At 40.7% G+C, this 16,825-nt stretch overlaps 1 protein-coding gene across 1 annotated transcript; it reads left to right on the top strand.

Moving 5' to 3' along the window:
* Positions 1-1,352: 1,352 nt before the first annotated feature.
* vegfba (vascular endothelial growth factor Ba) lies at positions 1,353-16,216 on the top strand. The gene is made up of 8 exons (XM_023407329.2): positions 1,353-2,465; positions 6,700-6,751; positions 6,841-7,037; positions 7,130-7,203; positions 7,317-7,352; positions 9,644-9,724; positions 11,234-11,497; positions 11,973-16,216. The coding sequence occupies exons 1-8, from the start codon at positions 2,388-2,390 to the stop codon at positions 11,992-11,994; spliced, it is 804 nt and encodes a 267-aa protein (XP_023263097.1). The 5' UTR covers positions 1,353-2,387; the 3' UTR covers positions 11,995-16,216.
* The last annotated feature ends 609 nt before the right edge of the window (positions 16,217-16,825 follow it).

Genomic DNA, 16,825 nt, shown 5'->3' with positions numbered 1-16,825 from the left:
AAGACAAGGCTCATGGGAGAGGGAGCTATTACACAGGAAAACCAGCTATGAAGACAATTTCAATTGATTTTTATCTAGATTAATGTGCTGCAGAGGAAAACTGTCAAATCATGCACTGACATAATACTCTTACATGCCCTCCGATTTATTATTTGGGAAAACAATAGACAGTGATACAGAGTGGAAAAATAAATCATTGACTTGGTCGACAACAAATTGACCCTCAGACTGTTACACCATGCTGTCTTATTTGATGTGATTCTGTCTCAGAAAAACCTGAGAGCTGAATACGTTGATCGGGGGCAGGATGTTCACATGTTCAGAGTCTAAATATAATGCACATAATAATAATATTTCCAGACGAGGGCTGTAGTCAGGATGTATGTATGCTGAAGTCTCCCCAACAATAATAACAACAGCCCACTTCCTGACATCAAAAGGTTAAACTTTATTAATTGGTTGGGTTTTCATATTTCAACTTGGACAACTATATTTTCTATAAATTATACAAAATTGATACAATTTTGTTTTATGGGTCAATTTCCTGATAATTTCCCTTGAGGTTTCCAGATGTAATTTGATACCAATTATAGAGCAAACAGGCCTTTTTTTTATACATGTGACATTTTCTCGTGTCACAGTAGAAAAAGCACAGGTGTGAATAATAAAACTAATGAAGGCTGAATCCCATTTAGCAGATTCAGGGCCGTGGTGTTGTACATGCTGACTCACTGTCATGTCTTACAGGGACACGAGTAGAACAGAGCCATCGTTAATGTTATTAGTAACACCTGTGTTTTTACTACTATGTCTGCTGTGAATAAAACCTACGGAGGCAAGGTGCTGCTATTTCACTACAGTCTGGTTGATAGTTGTATTTAGTTTATAAGTTGGTGTTTTCCAGAGAAATGTCTTTTTAACAAATGACATCGCATTCTCCAGAAAACTTCCTTGGGAAATGATGTTATATCAGGAAAACACAAAGTCCTACCAGATTTCATTACTTTGATTACTTTGATTTTTTCTGAGCAGCAGTCTAAAAAACATATTCAGTTTACTATTGGAGAGTAAGAAAACCAATTAAAATGTCATAAAGTCAATGTCATAAAGAATTAACCTATTATCAAAACATCAGTCATTTGACCAATCAATTATCTATATTCATATTTAAATACGAGAATCAGCATATAAAATAACCATCCTAAACCCCCTGAATTTTACAGAGAAATGCCGGGAACATGACCTCAACGTCCTCGGTGACAGCTGCAGCCTTGTGCCCCACTTGTAAGGGGTCCCTGGAGGCCCCCCGACCCCTCACTTTGGGACCAGAGGAGACGTTACACCTGTATGCAGTGCGCCTGTCCCGTTTGGAAAAAGTTGGCAGCGCAATGGTTACGCCGCCTGCGTCTCAAGGGCAAAGGAAATGAGGAAACCGATCACAACAACAAATGAAGACTCCCACCTTTCCAGACCTCTCTCTGTCTGTCTGTGGGCCACCCTGCTTTGCTGTAGCGGCGCTGCCATGTCAGTGGAGGATATCAATCTAGGTTTATTTATAAGAGGATAAAAAAAAAAAAGAAGATGCGCCTGGGGAGGAAACGTCACATTTTCAGTGGGAGCGACAGTGTGGAGAGACTGTGACCGAGCCGGGAAGAGGAATATGCGGCACTGTCACTCCGCACGTCGGCCCAAAGCGTCGGATCATTACCGGATGAACGTCCGATAGCTGGATAATGTGATTTTTTTTTCAGCCGCACAGAGGATTTATGATCGCACCACGTTTCAGTGGGAACCTGGATGATCCTGCAGTCACGCCATCCCGGACCCCACAGACCAATTTCATGGGATCAGGACCAATAGACTGACGGTGCCTTAAAATAAATACAGGGAGGCATCACAAAGTTTAAACAAGTGTCACCAAAATACCAGGATTTTGGGGATATGGTGCCACGGTTAGATATTAAATAATGACTTAAGAAAGGCGCATGTTGTCGGTGTATATGTTAAAATTACTGGATGGATGGTTATTTTAGACAACCGCCTCCAGTGTCTCCTTAATTAGGCTAAGGGAGTATAACAAACTATCATTAGAGTTCATATTGGGAGCTGTCTCCTTGTACAGTTCAGATCGTCTAGTGTCAAACGCAACAAAAATAAAGTTATTATTCTATCACTGAGGATGCCACATGGGAGTCCTGTCAAGGAAGGGAGACCGGAGCTTGAAAGCGGGATTTCTGCGTCTTTAACCGGACACTGAAGCGAAGGAAGGAGACACCCGGACAAACCACCTTCTTTTTTTCCTTTTTATCTTCTTTTCTTTTTTTCTTTTTTTTTGGATTGGTCCAAATTTTAGATTTTTTTTGGCGTGCCCCTTGGACTCCTGCACAATGGGGATTATGCTTCAAGTTATTCTAGGAATGTTTCAGTTCCTGCTGCTGACCAGAATACCGACGTCTCATGCCAAGGTATGAATGTATAGACCATTTGACCTCAAAAGACTGCAAGTCTGAAGTGGTCAGCCTGCTACCAGTCATGAGCTTTATTTCTATTATTTTGTAGTCACGAGATTTATTTCTAGTTTATGTAGATTTGCATTAGCCTGAATAACATGCTTTTTGTATGAATTCATTGTGTTGGAGATCATGTGGGGCTTTGTGGAAGTTATCCCCTAGGTCAATGACACCTGTCACTTTAGGCCCCGTGACAGGAAAAATCAGTATAATAGTCGGATTGGATGCTACGGCTTGTCTGTGTCGATCAGTAATTACTTTATAGTCACATTTTGTTGTTTATTGTCTCCTGTCACTATCACAGAGTAAATCAGCACTACTTTCTAATGAGGGACTTTTTATAGGCTAAAGAGTTTATACCTGTAATAAATAATTTACTGTTGCTTTGTAGATCAGTTACAAACCATTGGTTAGACCAGTTTTTGGGTTGCCAGGTTGTGAAAAATCCTCCTCCAGCATGGCATTTGGTTATTCTTTTTAGCTAACTCATTGGGACACCTCAAATGGGCTGTTTGACCACTTTCTTTTAGGAGAAAATAAAACCGCAGGGCTTTTGGACCGGAAATCCCTCTGACATAACGTTTTTCACAGGGATAGATGTGAAGATAACATTCCAGTTAGCTTAGCTTAGCATAAAGACTGGAAACAGGGAGAAACAGCAAACCTGGCTCTGTCCAGAGGTGACAAAATCTGCCTACCTGCACCTCTAAAGCCCTGTGTTACAGTTTTTTGTATCGTTTGTTTAATTTATACAAAAAACAAAGTATAAAAATGAGACATTTTGGCTCGGACCAGTAACCTGCTGGTTGCCTGGCAGCTGTTTCTGGCCAGGAATAGTCCAGTACATAATCACCTGTAAAACAGTGAAATGTTGTTTTTACACATAGGTTTTGTACAGATTAGAATAGCATGTTAATTAGTAAGCGTTAGAGGTGCTGGTAAGAAGATTTTGTAACATTTGGGTAGAGCCAGGCCACCCATTTCCACTTGTTTTGAGTATTTGGGCAAAGCAAAGCTAACCAGCTGCTAGCTGTAGCTTCACATTTAGCCTACTGTACTGAAACAAGAGTAGTACCTCTTTTCTCATACTCTTGGCAAGAAAGTGAAGAAGACCGAGCAAGTGTCCCGCTGAAAGAGGTTTATCTACAACCTGGCAACCCAAAAGTTGTACTTATTAATGACTTTGTTATAACTAATTTACGAAGCATTGGTAAATTATTTAATAACCAGTAGCTAATAGAGCCATTTATGGCTGCAACCAACCATTATTTTCATTATTGATTATTATCATCTATTGATACATTAGTCTGTGAAATGACTGAAAATAATACAAAGAAACCCATTGCAATTTTACAGAGTCTGTAAAATGAGAGGGATAGTCTTCTGATTGCCTGTGTCAGATCACCAGTTTTAAACCCAAAAGATATTCAGTCAGCAGTGATATAAAACAGAAAAAAGCAGCAAATTCCCACATTTGGAAAACATAAATGAGAAGAAATGAGAAGAAGAAGATGAACATGAGCAATTCAATTAATTTTCTTTCAGCTGACTAATGGATTAATAAACCAATAATTTTAAGTCTAAAGCCTCTAATTACCACTCTTTATGATTTATAAAGGGTGCCTTGTTAGAAAGTGGTTCCTATAATTCTTCATGGCCTTGAAGTTTTGCTTTGTGTAATTTAAATAGATGGTTATTAGAGTTATAATTCACAAGAAATGTTCATCAATTGTGCTGTCATGGTCCTTGATGTGACAAATGAGCTCATTTTTCTACACACACAGACCTGCATGCACTGGTTTTTTATTTATGTCTGGAGACTTCTATCAGGAACAAGCAGTGCCCAGAGGCGCTGTGGGATCCAGCCCCGACTTCGTGCCGCTGTATACTGTATGTTTTAGTGATTTGTCATCCTAGACACTACATGTTCACAGTTGCTGTTGCTGTCTCACACCTGAGACTCTGCTCTCATGCCGTCTGCTTCTCTGACTGCTTATTTGAAAAAGGGGTCATCCTTTTGCCTCCTTGGTGTGGGTGTGGGAGAGGTGGTGTTTAGCTGTAGGGCAGGGTCTCTTTCACACACACACACACACACACACACACACACACACACACACACACACACACACACACACAGGCCCATCTGTACAGTGTGCTCTGGGAGTGGCTGGGAGCTCAATGTGTTAGACAGTAGACAGACAGCAATGCCAGTGCAGATGGCACTGGGTTGGCACTCAGGAGTGTGTGCATGTGTGTGAGTCAGTGTGTGTGTGTGTGTGTGTGTGTGTGTGTGTGTGTCAGCTCCTCACAGTTGTGGCTGCCAAAAGGAGGTAATCTCAGCCCAGTCTCAAAGACTGATAGGCCTACAGAAAAGACACACTTACTTCAGCTCACATCCTACTAGTCACAAAATGGCCTCGGTCCCAGCTTAACTCAGAATCTGTGTGTGTGTGTGTGTGTGTGTGTGTGTGTGTGTGTGTGTGTGTGTGTGTGTGTGTGTGTGTGTGTGTGTATTAGAGAGAATTGAACTGAGGGCTGTAAAATTCAGTTTCTCTTTTTTTGACAATTTGAATGGTGGGAGAAGTACTCAGATTTACTTCAGTAAAAGTACAAATGTAAAAATATTTCATTTCAGAAGTATCATCAGCGTAATGTACTTAAATGATCTGAAATCTAGTGGAGTAGAAGTATAAAGTGGCAGAACTTGGACATACTCAAGTAAAGTACAAATACATCAAAGTTGTGCTTAAGTAATTAAGTACTTAAGTAATAACTTGAGTAAATATGACTATGACTATGACTAAACTATGAAACTAAAGGAAAAGACGTTGGATTAATTTTCCAAAAACCAATAACAAGCTGCAGTCTGTTGTCTTCCATCAGCTCATTTTATGAAATAGTAATATTTGTCCTATTTATTGACTCCCAGCTTCACACTGACTGTGACAGCTTACTGTCAAGAAATCCAGTGGCAGATTCTCTCACTATCTACCCCTGTGGAGCTACTGAAAATGTTTCAAATGTTATAATCAGGTGATAGATTTGAGGGCAAAGGTTGCAGGTCCAGCTTGTTAAGTAATCCAGCAGCTCACTCCCTCAGACAGCGGAAAATATGGTTGGATTTGAATCGAGTCGGGACGAGAACATAGACAATTTCAGCTGACATACTCAAATGGCGCATGTTACCCTGTCTGTGCAGTAAATATTTCATAATGGAGCCAAATATGAGGCTTGTTTAATTTAACTGTCACCGCTCTTACCCTCTTGCGTGTGTATCTGTGTATCAAAGTTCAGAGTATTCACTTCCTGTCACTTATCACCATGCATTATAAGCTTTTCATGCTCAGATACCAGGTGTGAAAGACTGTGGTGTTCACTGACAGGTAAAACTCTGAACTGTAGATAAGCACCAGTGTGCATTTACAATAGTGTCAAACTGGAAGCTGCAGGCAGTAGCTCAGATGTTAGATTTACTGGTATGGTTTCATTCAGGAAAAAAACTTGATCAATAAAACAAATGTATGCAACGTTATGTTGTTGAACATATTTGTCAGATGAACTTTATTTTTTTTTAAAAGCCTAAACTAAATGTAAACATTGAAACTCATTCTCTTTAGCATCTGCAGGCAGTCTGGGGATTTTCATGTAGGCTACTTCAAGTGCTTATGACATTTGCTCACATTTTTTGACAAAAATTTTACTTTAATTTCATTTTTTTATGTTTTTTTTCGTGCTCTTATTTTGCAAACATGGTTATTATTGGTTTAATATTAAATAATTTGGTGGAACTTAAAGTGGAAAGCAACACCAATTTTAACTCTTGTTTTGCCTCTATTTCCATCACTTCTTTTCTTCTACTGAAGTTAGCATGCTAACCAGCTAGCCCCAAAGCTGTCACCTCATAATACTACTTTGTGATAGTCACTGTAGCATCTGCCCACAGTTCAGCATGATAGGATGAAGACCTACCAAAGCACTAGTTTGTTTAACTTTAGACTGATTACGATGCATCATTTTTCACTTTCCCACACTTTTGAGTGAAGTTTTTGCTAAACTGAAATTAAACCAATCGTCATGATTCCAAAGTGCTGAATGCTATCAAACAGATCAACTTAATAATGGACCCATAAACTTACTTAAACAATGCTTTCAACATGAACTCCTTCATTATTTTTATTTCTCCCAACAGCTTGCCCACTGGCGGCCAGCAGACTCCCCCAAATCCAGAGAAGGTCGAGAAGGTACGTCCCCTGTTCCTACAAAGATTCCTCCTCCATGGAGCTGAAAGAGTGAAATTTAAACACATTATTTGTCTGTGTCGGTCCACCAGTGCGGCGGTGGTTGGAGGTGTACTCGAGGAGTGGATGTGAGCCTCGGGACACTCTGGTGGAGGTTTGGCGGGAGTTGCCGGGGGAGACCCACCACCTTTTTGTCCCGTCCTGCGTGTCGGTGAGGCGATGTGGCGGCTGCTGTGCTGACGAGGCCCTAGAGTGTGTGCCCTCGCTCACTCACACGCTCACCATGGAGGTATCCATGCAGGCACACACACTAAATCCCTAGAAGTGCAACAGTGAGAGGATGTCTGTGGTTTAACATGATATTTGCCCATCTGTGTGCAGCTGATGAGGACCTCCTTCATGAAGCATGAGCTCATTGAGTTGCCCTTTGTCGAGCACAGCCAGTGTGAGTGCAGGTAATACAAACACTTTCAGTGTCTGTGCACAAAGGTGGAGATGCAGGGTGTAACTGCTATCATTGACGTCACTGCACCTTTATACTGACATTGTCTATTTTATCTGTGCGCAGATTAAAAGAACATTTCCAGCCAACACCTACGACAAGGTAACGCACTTTGTTTCCCCCCCCCTTTTTACCCTCTGTCGTTCTGAATTTGAATCTTTCTGTTTTTGTTTGTCGCTAACTGTATCTTAGTGAGCTGTTTTTGTGAGATCTAATGTTGATTCTTATCAAATAACGTTATCAAACCCTGTCTCTGAACTCATGTCCAAGCTCTGCACTAATGATGCTGTTATTAATTTGCTGATGATGCTACGAATGAGGAGGAGGTTTTCATCCAAGAACATCACAAACCTAAGGAACCATAAGTAGCTTAATAGTGTTGAAAAGAGGTTACATTCATCAGCTACTTGTTTTAGTATTCATCATCCAACGCCAGCATGTGTTAATCGACACTTTGTTGTATGAGTGGATTTGACAATTTTGGAAACTCTTCCTGGCTTAGGTTAAGTTACAGGCCAGTATTTCCCATTTTAAAAGCACGAACTTACAAAATTCATTCAATTCATTCATTAGATGGTTCCTGACAACAGCAGGGAACATAAAGAGGTAATGTGGGGAAGGTAGAGTCACACCAGACACATTGTGGCTACATAGTATGGGTCTTAGAGAGCTGGCTTACCATGATGCAAAATAATAATATTGGCAAATAAAAAGTTGTGATAAATTTGACACTGTAATGAATTACTTATCTCTCACAACTTGATTTTAGGGTTTCAAATTTACAGTGCTTGGACTAAAACATAAGAGAAGGTGTTAATCTCTGACTTTAGGTTAATAAATTCATGAAAGTAAAGAAACTGTCCAGGAGATAGACACTGTGCTGTTCAGGTTTTGTTCAGTGTCAGCTGGGACTGACAGCTGTACACTGTGAAACAGACACTCCTGTTGGGTCCCTGATGTTTGTTTGTGTGCCTCATACTGGCAGGTCCGACCAGGCAATCATATGATTGCATCTTTAATGTTTATGTCCCCCTGCTTCCTGTTAGGATGTGGACATAAATAAAGGATTCCAATGTATGTGTGTGTACATTTTAAAACTCAGTAAGGAGTGTGTGTGTGGTTTTGCTGAATTTCTACATGTACTTGTACACATGTGTGTGTGCTCTGTGTATTAGTATAAATGTATGTTAGACTTTTAATGTGTGTGAATATTTGTTTCTGTGTGGTTCGTGTGAATGTGTGTTTGTCCCTCAATGAGTTAGCATCTGTGTGACTCTCTCCCAGCATCCCCTGGGATGGCCCTCATCCTGTTGTCACCATAGTGATGATTTTATCTCCCCTGCCATGTGCTCTCTCACAGACTGACAGGGCAGAGTCACGCATTCATAATAGTAAATTAGAGCTCCAAAGACAACAGCAGCAGCAGCAGTAGCAGCAGACTCTGCTAATGATGTCAGGACTAAGCTGGTAAACACTGTCCCCATAATAATTTGATATAGTTTAATAGAGTTTACAGCAGATGGGATTAGAGCAGAGAGAAACAGAGAGGTTAAAAGTGGAAAACCAGAGCTGAAGGGCAGATGCACTTTGCTCTGAGGGCACCAGCATACATTAAAGTAAAACTGATTGTGCTCAATAAAGGTTGGACAGTGGCATGATAAGGAGGGTGGGAATCAGCAAACTGTAGTGCAGAGAGTCATGTAAACTGTGTGGACAAAGAATGCAAAGCTATTTTCTTGGGAGTGTCTCTCTCTTTCTCCCGTGATGGCCTGCACTGATGTGATTGTTTCGCCTTCTTCGCTGATTTCTGTTAATGTCAGGGGATATAATGAGATGGTAATCCACACTTTTTGGAACTTTCTGCTCAGTGATCCGACTGAGACACAGTGGTGGGAGAAGTTCTCAGATCCTTTACTTAAGTAAAAGTGCCAGTACCACTCTGTTAAAATACTCCATCACTAGTAGAAGTCCTGCATTCAAAATTGTACCTTGTATCTTTGCAACAATAAGTACAAACAGCATAAACAGACTAAGACAACTGTCACACTCTGCAAAACAATAAACACAATGTCCAATTAGATGCACCTGTGCACCACAAATATAAACATTTTTCCACAAACCCTTCTGTGACTCAACATATCAAATATTAAATGTTGTCTAACAAACTGGCATTAGATACTGTCTGATCAGATTGACTATTAGTTGTAATGCGTATGTGATAGAAATCTTAACAAACATTGAAAGGGGACATGCAGTACATTGGGTTCATTTAAGGATATTGTCAAAAAATATTCACTCCGTAGATACAGGGAGACTCATTTTAATTTGATGTTTGTTGTTGCATACAAATTAAAAATTGAACTCCTCACATTTTGTGTGTCTGATATTCTCAGGCCGCATCTGAAGCCACCAAGAAAAGACAAGAAAAGGGAGAGGGGAAAGTCCAGACAGAAGAGCGGAGCCACCAGAGCTGCGTATGTTTAACATTCACTACACACTTTTGATTTTGTTTTATTTTAAACTCAGTTATGAACCTTAAGTTTAAGTTTTTACTCATGTCAGTGTTTTTCAGATACTGTCAGCCTCAGTGTGAACGTTTGGATTAGAAAAACAAACTAGGTTATCTGGTCTATATTATTACTGAAGGACAATTTGTTTTACAGCCACACCAGTCAAGGTCTATCACACACACACACACACACACACACACACACACACACACACACACACACACTTGTAGGGGTCACCTCTGTTTTGTAAGCACATAAGACTGCCAAGCCTCTTAATAACAACGAAACAGTATACAGCATATCAGCTATTTGTGGATATTTATCGTATACTGTGATCAGTACTTACTAAATAATTATCAACTCAGACTGCTAAGAAGGTCAGTTAGAAATATAAAAGGACAATAACAACATTTTGAGATTATTAACCTGCTACACTGTGATCTGAGAGGAAGAGGTGCAGCTACATGTGCCATGATTCCTGTGTTTCAGTACAAATCAATGAAGGACAAAGGGGTTAGCGCTCTTTTCCCTACAACTTTTTTTTTTTCATCTGCTTCCCCTTCACTTTGCTGTCAATCATTTCTGTCCCCTGGGGGCCAGAGGTGGCTTGGTTTGGGTGTGATGTCCCTCGGCACCCATCCATCACTCAGAACAGGCTTTATTCAGACTCTGGCAGGGGTGAAATCTGTGTAATTTGCTCTCAAATGCCACCTCCTCTGTCCATGCCAGTGGCAGGCGTGGTCATCGGGATCTGAACAAAGATGGCCCCTCTCTGCCTCATTAAGTAACTTCATTAAGGCCGCCAGCCTACCGAGAAGATGGAGGCAGAACCAGCTCCGGTTAATAGACCAACTGATGCAGGCAACTTTCTCAGACGCAGAGAAAGTACAGAGAGTCTGGAAGAGTAACCGAAGGCCTCACGGGCAATGAAGCCATGGTAACGGACAGAGAGACTAGACGGACAGAAAGAGCAGAGAGTTTGTCAGCAGCTCAGGAAACAGTATCCCACATTAGTCACACATCTCCCACACACTGCATTGTGTGGGTTTGATTCAGACTGGCAGGGTGCATGTTTAAACAAGCCTTGCATTTAATTTTTCACCATGCTAGTGATGTGGTACGAGATCAGCAGCAAAGTAGCAAAATCTTTTGGAGCCTGTATTGATCCCAAAGTTGGTTCAGACATTCATTGTTCCCAGACGATGAACGCCTACAGACAATCAGTGGATGGATGATGAAATTTAGTTCAGACATTCATTTGCAATAACTTAAAAACTTTGGTTGTCCCCTACCTTTCCGTGTTGCACCACCATCAGATTAAAATTTTAATTTGTTCAATATTTATATTAATACCTGCAAAACTAATGACATTCCCATCAGCCTCTGCTGTACTTTAAAGTGCAGCCGTAGACTCTTGTTAGAGTGAATTAATAAATTCTAACCACATTCTTCTTACATCCCTCTTCCCTCCAGGACCCATGCTCCCCCAGCTCTGCCTCCCCCATCCTCTCCTCCTCCTCCATCACCTCCTCTCACCATCTTCCTTCCCTCTCCCTCTCCCTCTCCCTCTCCCTCTCCCTCTCCCTCTCCCTCTCCGTTTCCGTCTCCGAGGCCTTGTTGCCGCCCCTGTAAGGGGAGGAAGTGGGCATTGGATGCAACGTCGTGTGAGTGTCGCTGCACCATCAGAGCTGAGAGCTGTAGCCAGAAAGGTCGGAGGCTCAACCCTCACCGCTGCAGGTCAGTCCACACACAACTAAAAAATAAACATTTGCTGTTTGAACGTCTCCTTATTGGTTTTTGAACATACAGATGTGTAACAAAAAAGTTCAATTCAGTTCAGGAAAATGCACTTGAGTGAAGCAACTTGAACTGCATCAGGCTCTGCCTTGTACAAACTAAATCTGTATGTTCTCACCAAAATTAATTTTATATACAGATTTTGAAACATCTAATGTTTGAGATTGTGCTCAGTTGATGCAGTGAGAAAGCTATGCTGGCAGCAGCTGTAACTGATAAAGGGGGCTGTCTATTAGTGGTGGGGTCAGCGCTTTGACTCCACACATCAAAGTGTCCTTGAGACAGACACTGAACCCCAAATTGCTCGGGATGTGGGTGTATTTGATGGAAAAAAAAAAAATTAATTTTGGACAAGAGTTACTGCCAAGAAAAGTAGATGCTAAAACCTTCCTCTCATTATTGTTTCTTGTCCCAGGTGTGATGCCATAAGGACTTGATGTGACCGTCCACTTTCTTTTCACCTCCTTCTCTCCAACTACCCCTGCTAATTCATCGTCCACTCTCAGCATCACTGCCATGGAGCATACAGACGCTTGGACATCCAGTATCTCAGATTGAAGGAAATATTAGCAGAAGCACACACAAGAACCTGTAGTAGCATTCTAGTAAAGCAGAACATGCAGCATTACAGCCTCAATATACTGAAGATCTACGTGTGTGTGTCTGTGTGCAGCCAAACATCTTACCGCCTCCTCGCTTCTGTGGAAAAGCTTCCATCAGTCCACATGTACATGCCTGTACAGACGTGTAGAGTCACACTACTCACCCAATGAGTGGAGGGATGAAAGTGGCAGAAAAAGGGTGACTTTGAGAGACGTGGAAATACCCAGAAAAAAATCTTTCTTGGTGGACACAAGCCAGCAGTTGAACATGCTCCTGTCCTGCTGTGGCTTGGACATTGGACCCAAGATATTCCCCTTCCCTGCAGAGAACAGTGGAGACAGGAATGATCACACTATACAAGAACAACAGAGATGAACTGGACCGGTCTTACGCAGGTGCCCTGAGTTTTCATGCTTCAGTGGAAGTTGTGACTTGCTGCTCACAAGGAAACTACACATGGAGATGTTAAGTGAAGGCCAATGTTTGTGCAGAGGATTTGAAAAACATTGGGAACAGATTATTAGAGGACACATACTCACTCAGACATACCAGAAGGACATAAGACATGCACATGAACTGGCACCCCAGTGTGTGTGGACCTATAGTTTAGCTGAATGCTGGAAATGGAGTGTATCTGTGTGGTCTCCCCTCTGAAAGACCCAGATGGGTTATCCCTGCAGCCGTTTTCTCTCATTCAAAGCATATGACCACAGGCTGGCTCTCCAAGCCGCTTTCCGGCATTTGTTTAATTTGGGCCTTTTGTCTCCATCTTTTCTCGGCACCTCGATTGAAAGCAGCCGCTTTGCCTCTCTTTGCCTCTCTTTTAGGCAGTGAGGAGAATGACAATAATGAGGCCTGGCGGCTGTCCACTACTTCACACACAAACATTCACACTTATAACACCAGGAACAGAGACAGCACTGCAAATGCAGACACATACAACCTCACTCACTCTGTGCTATAGCAGACAGACACACACAGACAGATATATATATATATATATATATATATACACACACACACACACACACACACACATGCAATGTGAAATGAATGCAGGTAGCCATAAGCTTTTGTTCGCGCCACACTAAGTGTGCAAATAAATGTCAGTTGTTTATATTTGCAATTTAATGCAAAGTCGTCATTAAGTATTGTGTTATATGCCTGTTTTATATTTTATTATAATTCTGTCAAGTTGATTGAAAAGATATTCTATATTGCAGAATGTGTCTTTGTTTTGTTTTTGTTCATCCTTAATCCATCTGCATAAAGAGTCACACTGGGTGGCCGGCTACGTACACAGTCAGCAACTAAACCGATACGCAAATGTATTGAATTTAAACAGAAACGGCTCACACGGGCCACAAATGGGAGACTATATACATTATAATGTGTAATTCAAACAATCAGTTGGTCACTGTTGTCTGCAGCACTCAGAAACCAAGCAAATAGCAGTTCCCAGTGCAGTGAAAGGAAAACATGGCTGTTGTTGTTGCATGTGCGAGCTGGGATGGAAAGAGTATTATTCATTTGGAACATAACTTGTTTATATTCTGAATGAATCTCACGGTTTAACTCCATGTTAGTTCACGGCTGCTTGGCTGCTGGGTGGGAACTGGGATTTGAACTGTGACTGGTTCAGAAAGGATGAGGTCTTGAGCAACATGTCAGTCAGCGTGATGGGCTTAAGCCAGGGGTCCGCTGTCATGAAGAAGACTCGTAAGGGCAGGACAGGGAGTTGAAACCCCTTTCTGACAACCATTCAGAGCCTGTGTCCCATGTTAAATTTTACCAGTGACGTCTTAGCTCCATGAGAAACAGTAGCTTTGAAACTCTGTGATTCATGTTTGTACTCTCCCCCCTGATTCATGCCATCCTGCTGATAGAAGAATAGTCACCCAGAAACAGCGTGCAGTCCAGAGTCTGAATTAATTATGTGTCAGCCTTGAAGCAAAGGAACTTCGTTTCAGTGGCTGGTGTGATAAGCTCTGTATTTATACTCTCCTGACATGAGATTATTTTTTTCCACGCTCAAGTCCATTTTTCAGTGTTTGTTATTACTGTCAATCAATGCTTCAATCACTACCTCTATGTCATAACATATTAATGACCAAGTATTAGAGCATTGTTGTTACTTTCTCTGTGTTATTTCAGACCTCTTTTAAGATAATGATATTTTTATTTACAATTAGCAATAAGCACAGTCTCCAGTGTAGAGACTCAGCGCTGCAGCCGATATGTAGTAGTAAGCACCGGTTTGGAGGAACCTATAGGAGATTTCTTAGCAATCTGAAGAGCAGGATTTTTCACAAGAGCAGAGCTGAGCTGGTCTTCTGACTGTAGACCAGACACTGTGTGATAATGTGGAACAGGAGATGGTTTCCCAAAACCTTTGTAGCCTCAAACTAATGGTGACCGTTCTTGGTTTTAAGGGAAATACACTTATTCGTTCTCTTGCTGAGAGTTAGATGAAAGGATTGATACAACTGTCATGCCTGTACAGTAAATATAAAGCTGAAGCCAGCAGTCGGTTAGCTTAGCTTTGCATAGCGATTGGAAACAGCTAGCGTGGCTCCGTCCATGGGTAACACAATCTATGGAGCAGCACTGCAAAAACTCACTAGTTAACATGTTATCTAGTGTATCTCCTTTTTTAAAATCCGTATAAAAACCAAAGTGAGAAAATAACATGCTATGGTTTTATAAGAGTTACGTGCCAAATTATCTGTTGGTTCTGAACATTAGAAACCAGCAAAGACTCCAGGAAGTCACTGCTCCCAGCCAAGAAATATTTTGACTCATAGCCATCCATAAAATGGCACATTGATGTCTTTACACTTCCTTTTTTAAATGGATTTAACAAGTAAGATATAACAAATTAATAAGTGAGCTTTAGAGGTACTGGTAGGCAGATTTTGTTCCCTTTGGACTAGCCGTTTCCTCCTTTTTCTGGTCTTTATGCTAAGCTAATTTAACCGGCATTTGGTCATTGCTATATTTACCATACAGAGAAGATCGATACAGTTGCCACACCTGTATCAATCTTCTCATCTAACTGTGCAAGAATGTGAGTAAGTGTATTTCCCAAAATCTCAAACTGTTCCCTTAAGTTTCTCTTACTCGCAGCTATTTCTACTCATGCATTTATTATTTGTGTAAACTGATACACTTTCCAGTCTTCTTTTCTTAACAATATTGCATTTTGTCAACAAGCAAACAAATGTTTTGGGAAACTGTGAACCTCAGTACAGATTGCATTTGTGTTTGAGATTGCAAAGCACATACTGAACATTAGTCCACTGGGTCAAAAAAAAAAGAAATCTGTTAATGGCAGAACTGAAGAAGCAAATGAAGTTGGACCGAAAAGCTCCACTCATGCAGACATGCATGACATCAATTACATTCCACCAAAAGAGTTGTGGTGCTGAGATGACTTTTTGGGGGCTTCAACTGTTACTTCTTGTGACCAGATTTTCTTATTTTAAAATACTAATTCTGCATCCCAACTCTTAAAGCTATACAGCCTGGACATATTAATATCCTATTCAAATGTCCTGATCTTGTGTCAGTATCAAACATCAGTGTGCTTTGTATCCGCACAGTCTATGTTGTACTGTAGAGGTAGCCCTGTTCTAGCCTCCAGTGTCTTAGTAGCCTATAGAGACCCCTTACTAACTATATAACATTTTATAATCTCTAATATCCAGCCATGACCTTGTGTATGATGTATAACATACATTAGAAATGTATTTGTAATTTCATTTTAGCTGTACTTTGCAATGAATCTCTTCTCTGCAAATACATTGTACTACTGTAGCCTATGTATAAAGAAAAACCTACACTCTTTTTTTGCTGCTACACCATTTGTGCCCTATTATGATGTCTTTGTAGAAAACAATGCAGTTTTATGTTGTATTAGTATATAAATGCCAATTAATCGATTCAATGTCCACATGAAAATGTATACTGCATCGTCAAATATATTGAAAATGATACCAGGATACAACCGTGATGTTACAGATGTTATTAAAGGAAATGTCTTATTTTTCATATAAACCTCTCATTTTCTTCCTGTCGCTGTTTATCCATGCTGCTGTCCCTGTGTGTGATGTCCCTCTGGTTTGACCTCAGCTCCCCTCCCTCTCCTCCATCCCCCCTGTTTCTTTTGTTTTAATCTCTCATTTGACGGTAATGAAAGGCAAACAGGCATTTTTGATTACGTTGCCACCCTGTTGTGACGTGTTGTTATGGGACATAATATTGTTCCCTCTCCTCCTCTCATCTGTGTTGCTGAGTCAGAACTTGTCAAGTACAAAGGTGTGCAGCCCCACACTGTGTGTGTGGAAAATTACTCATTTTCTCAAATACAGTTATGAGGTACTGGCCCTTACTTGACTTTTTCCATTTTATGCCACTTTATACTTCCCACTACTTTTTTTTTTTAATTTGAGAGCTATACTTACAAAGGCAGTACAGCACAATAATTACAGAAATAGTGAAGTTGAGAATTCATGCTTTTTATGCAAATTATTAATAATAATCACAGACTTTATAAAATAAAATAAACATTTAGAGAAACTGCAGCCTATGGTTGGATCTAAAGGGTGAAGGGAAAACACAATACCTACGAACAAAATATAGTGTCTTCTTATGTCTTTTTCAGCT

Source organism: Seriola lalandi, unplaced genomic scaffold (assembly GCF_002814215.2).
Source record: "Seriola lalandi dorsalis isolate HSWRI2012SDOR001 ecotype SW California unplaced genomic scaffold, Sedor1 jcf7180002054333, whole genome shotgun sequence".
NCBI classification, from domain to species: domain Eukaryota; kingdom Metazoa; phylum Chordata; class Actinopteri; order Carangiformes; family Carangidae; genus Seriola; species Seriola lalandi.
This window is presented reverse-complemented; position numbering and strand designations above follow the sequence as displayed.

What these genes read in the sequence shown, in the direction of transcription:
- vegfba (XM_023407329.2), top strand. Translation starts at nt 2,388, where the DNA reads ATGGGGATTATGCTTCAAGTTATTCTAGGAATGTTTCAGTTCCTGCTG. An exon ending in ATCCAGAGAAGGTCGAGAAG is followed by an intron (nt 6,752 to 6,840) that starts GTACGTCCCCTG and finishes TCGGTCCACCAG; the next exon opens with TGCGGCGGTGGTTGGAGGTG. An exon ending in AGCGGAGCCACCAGAGCTGC is followed by an intron (nt 9,725 to 11,233) that starts GTATGTTTAACA and finishes TCTTCCCTCCAG; the next exon opens with GACCCATGCTCCCCCAGCTC.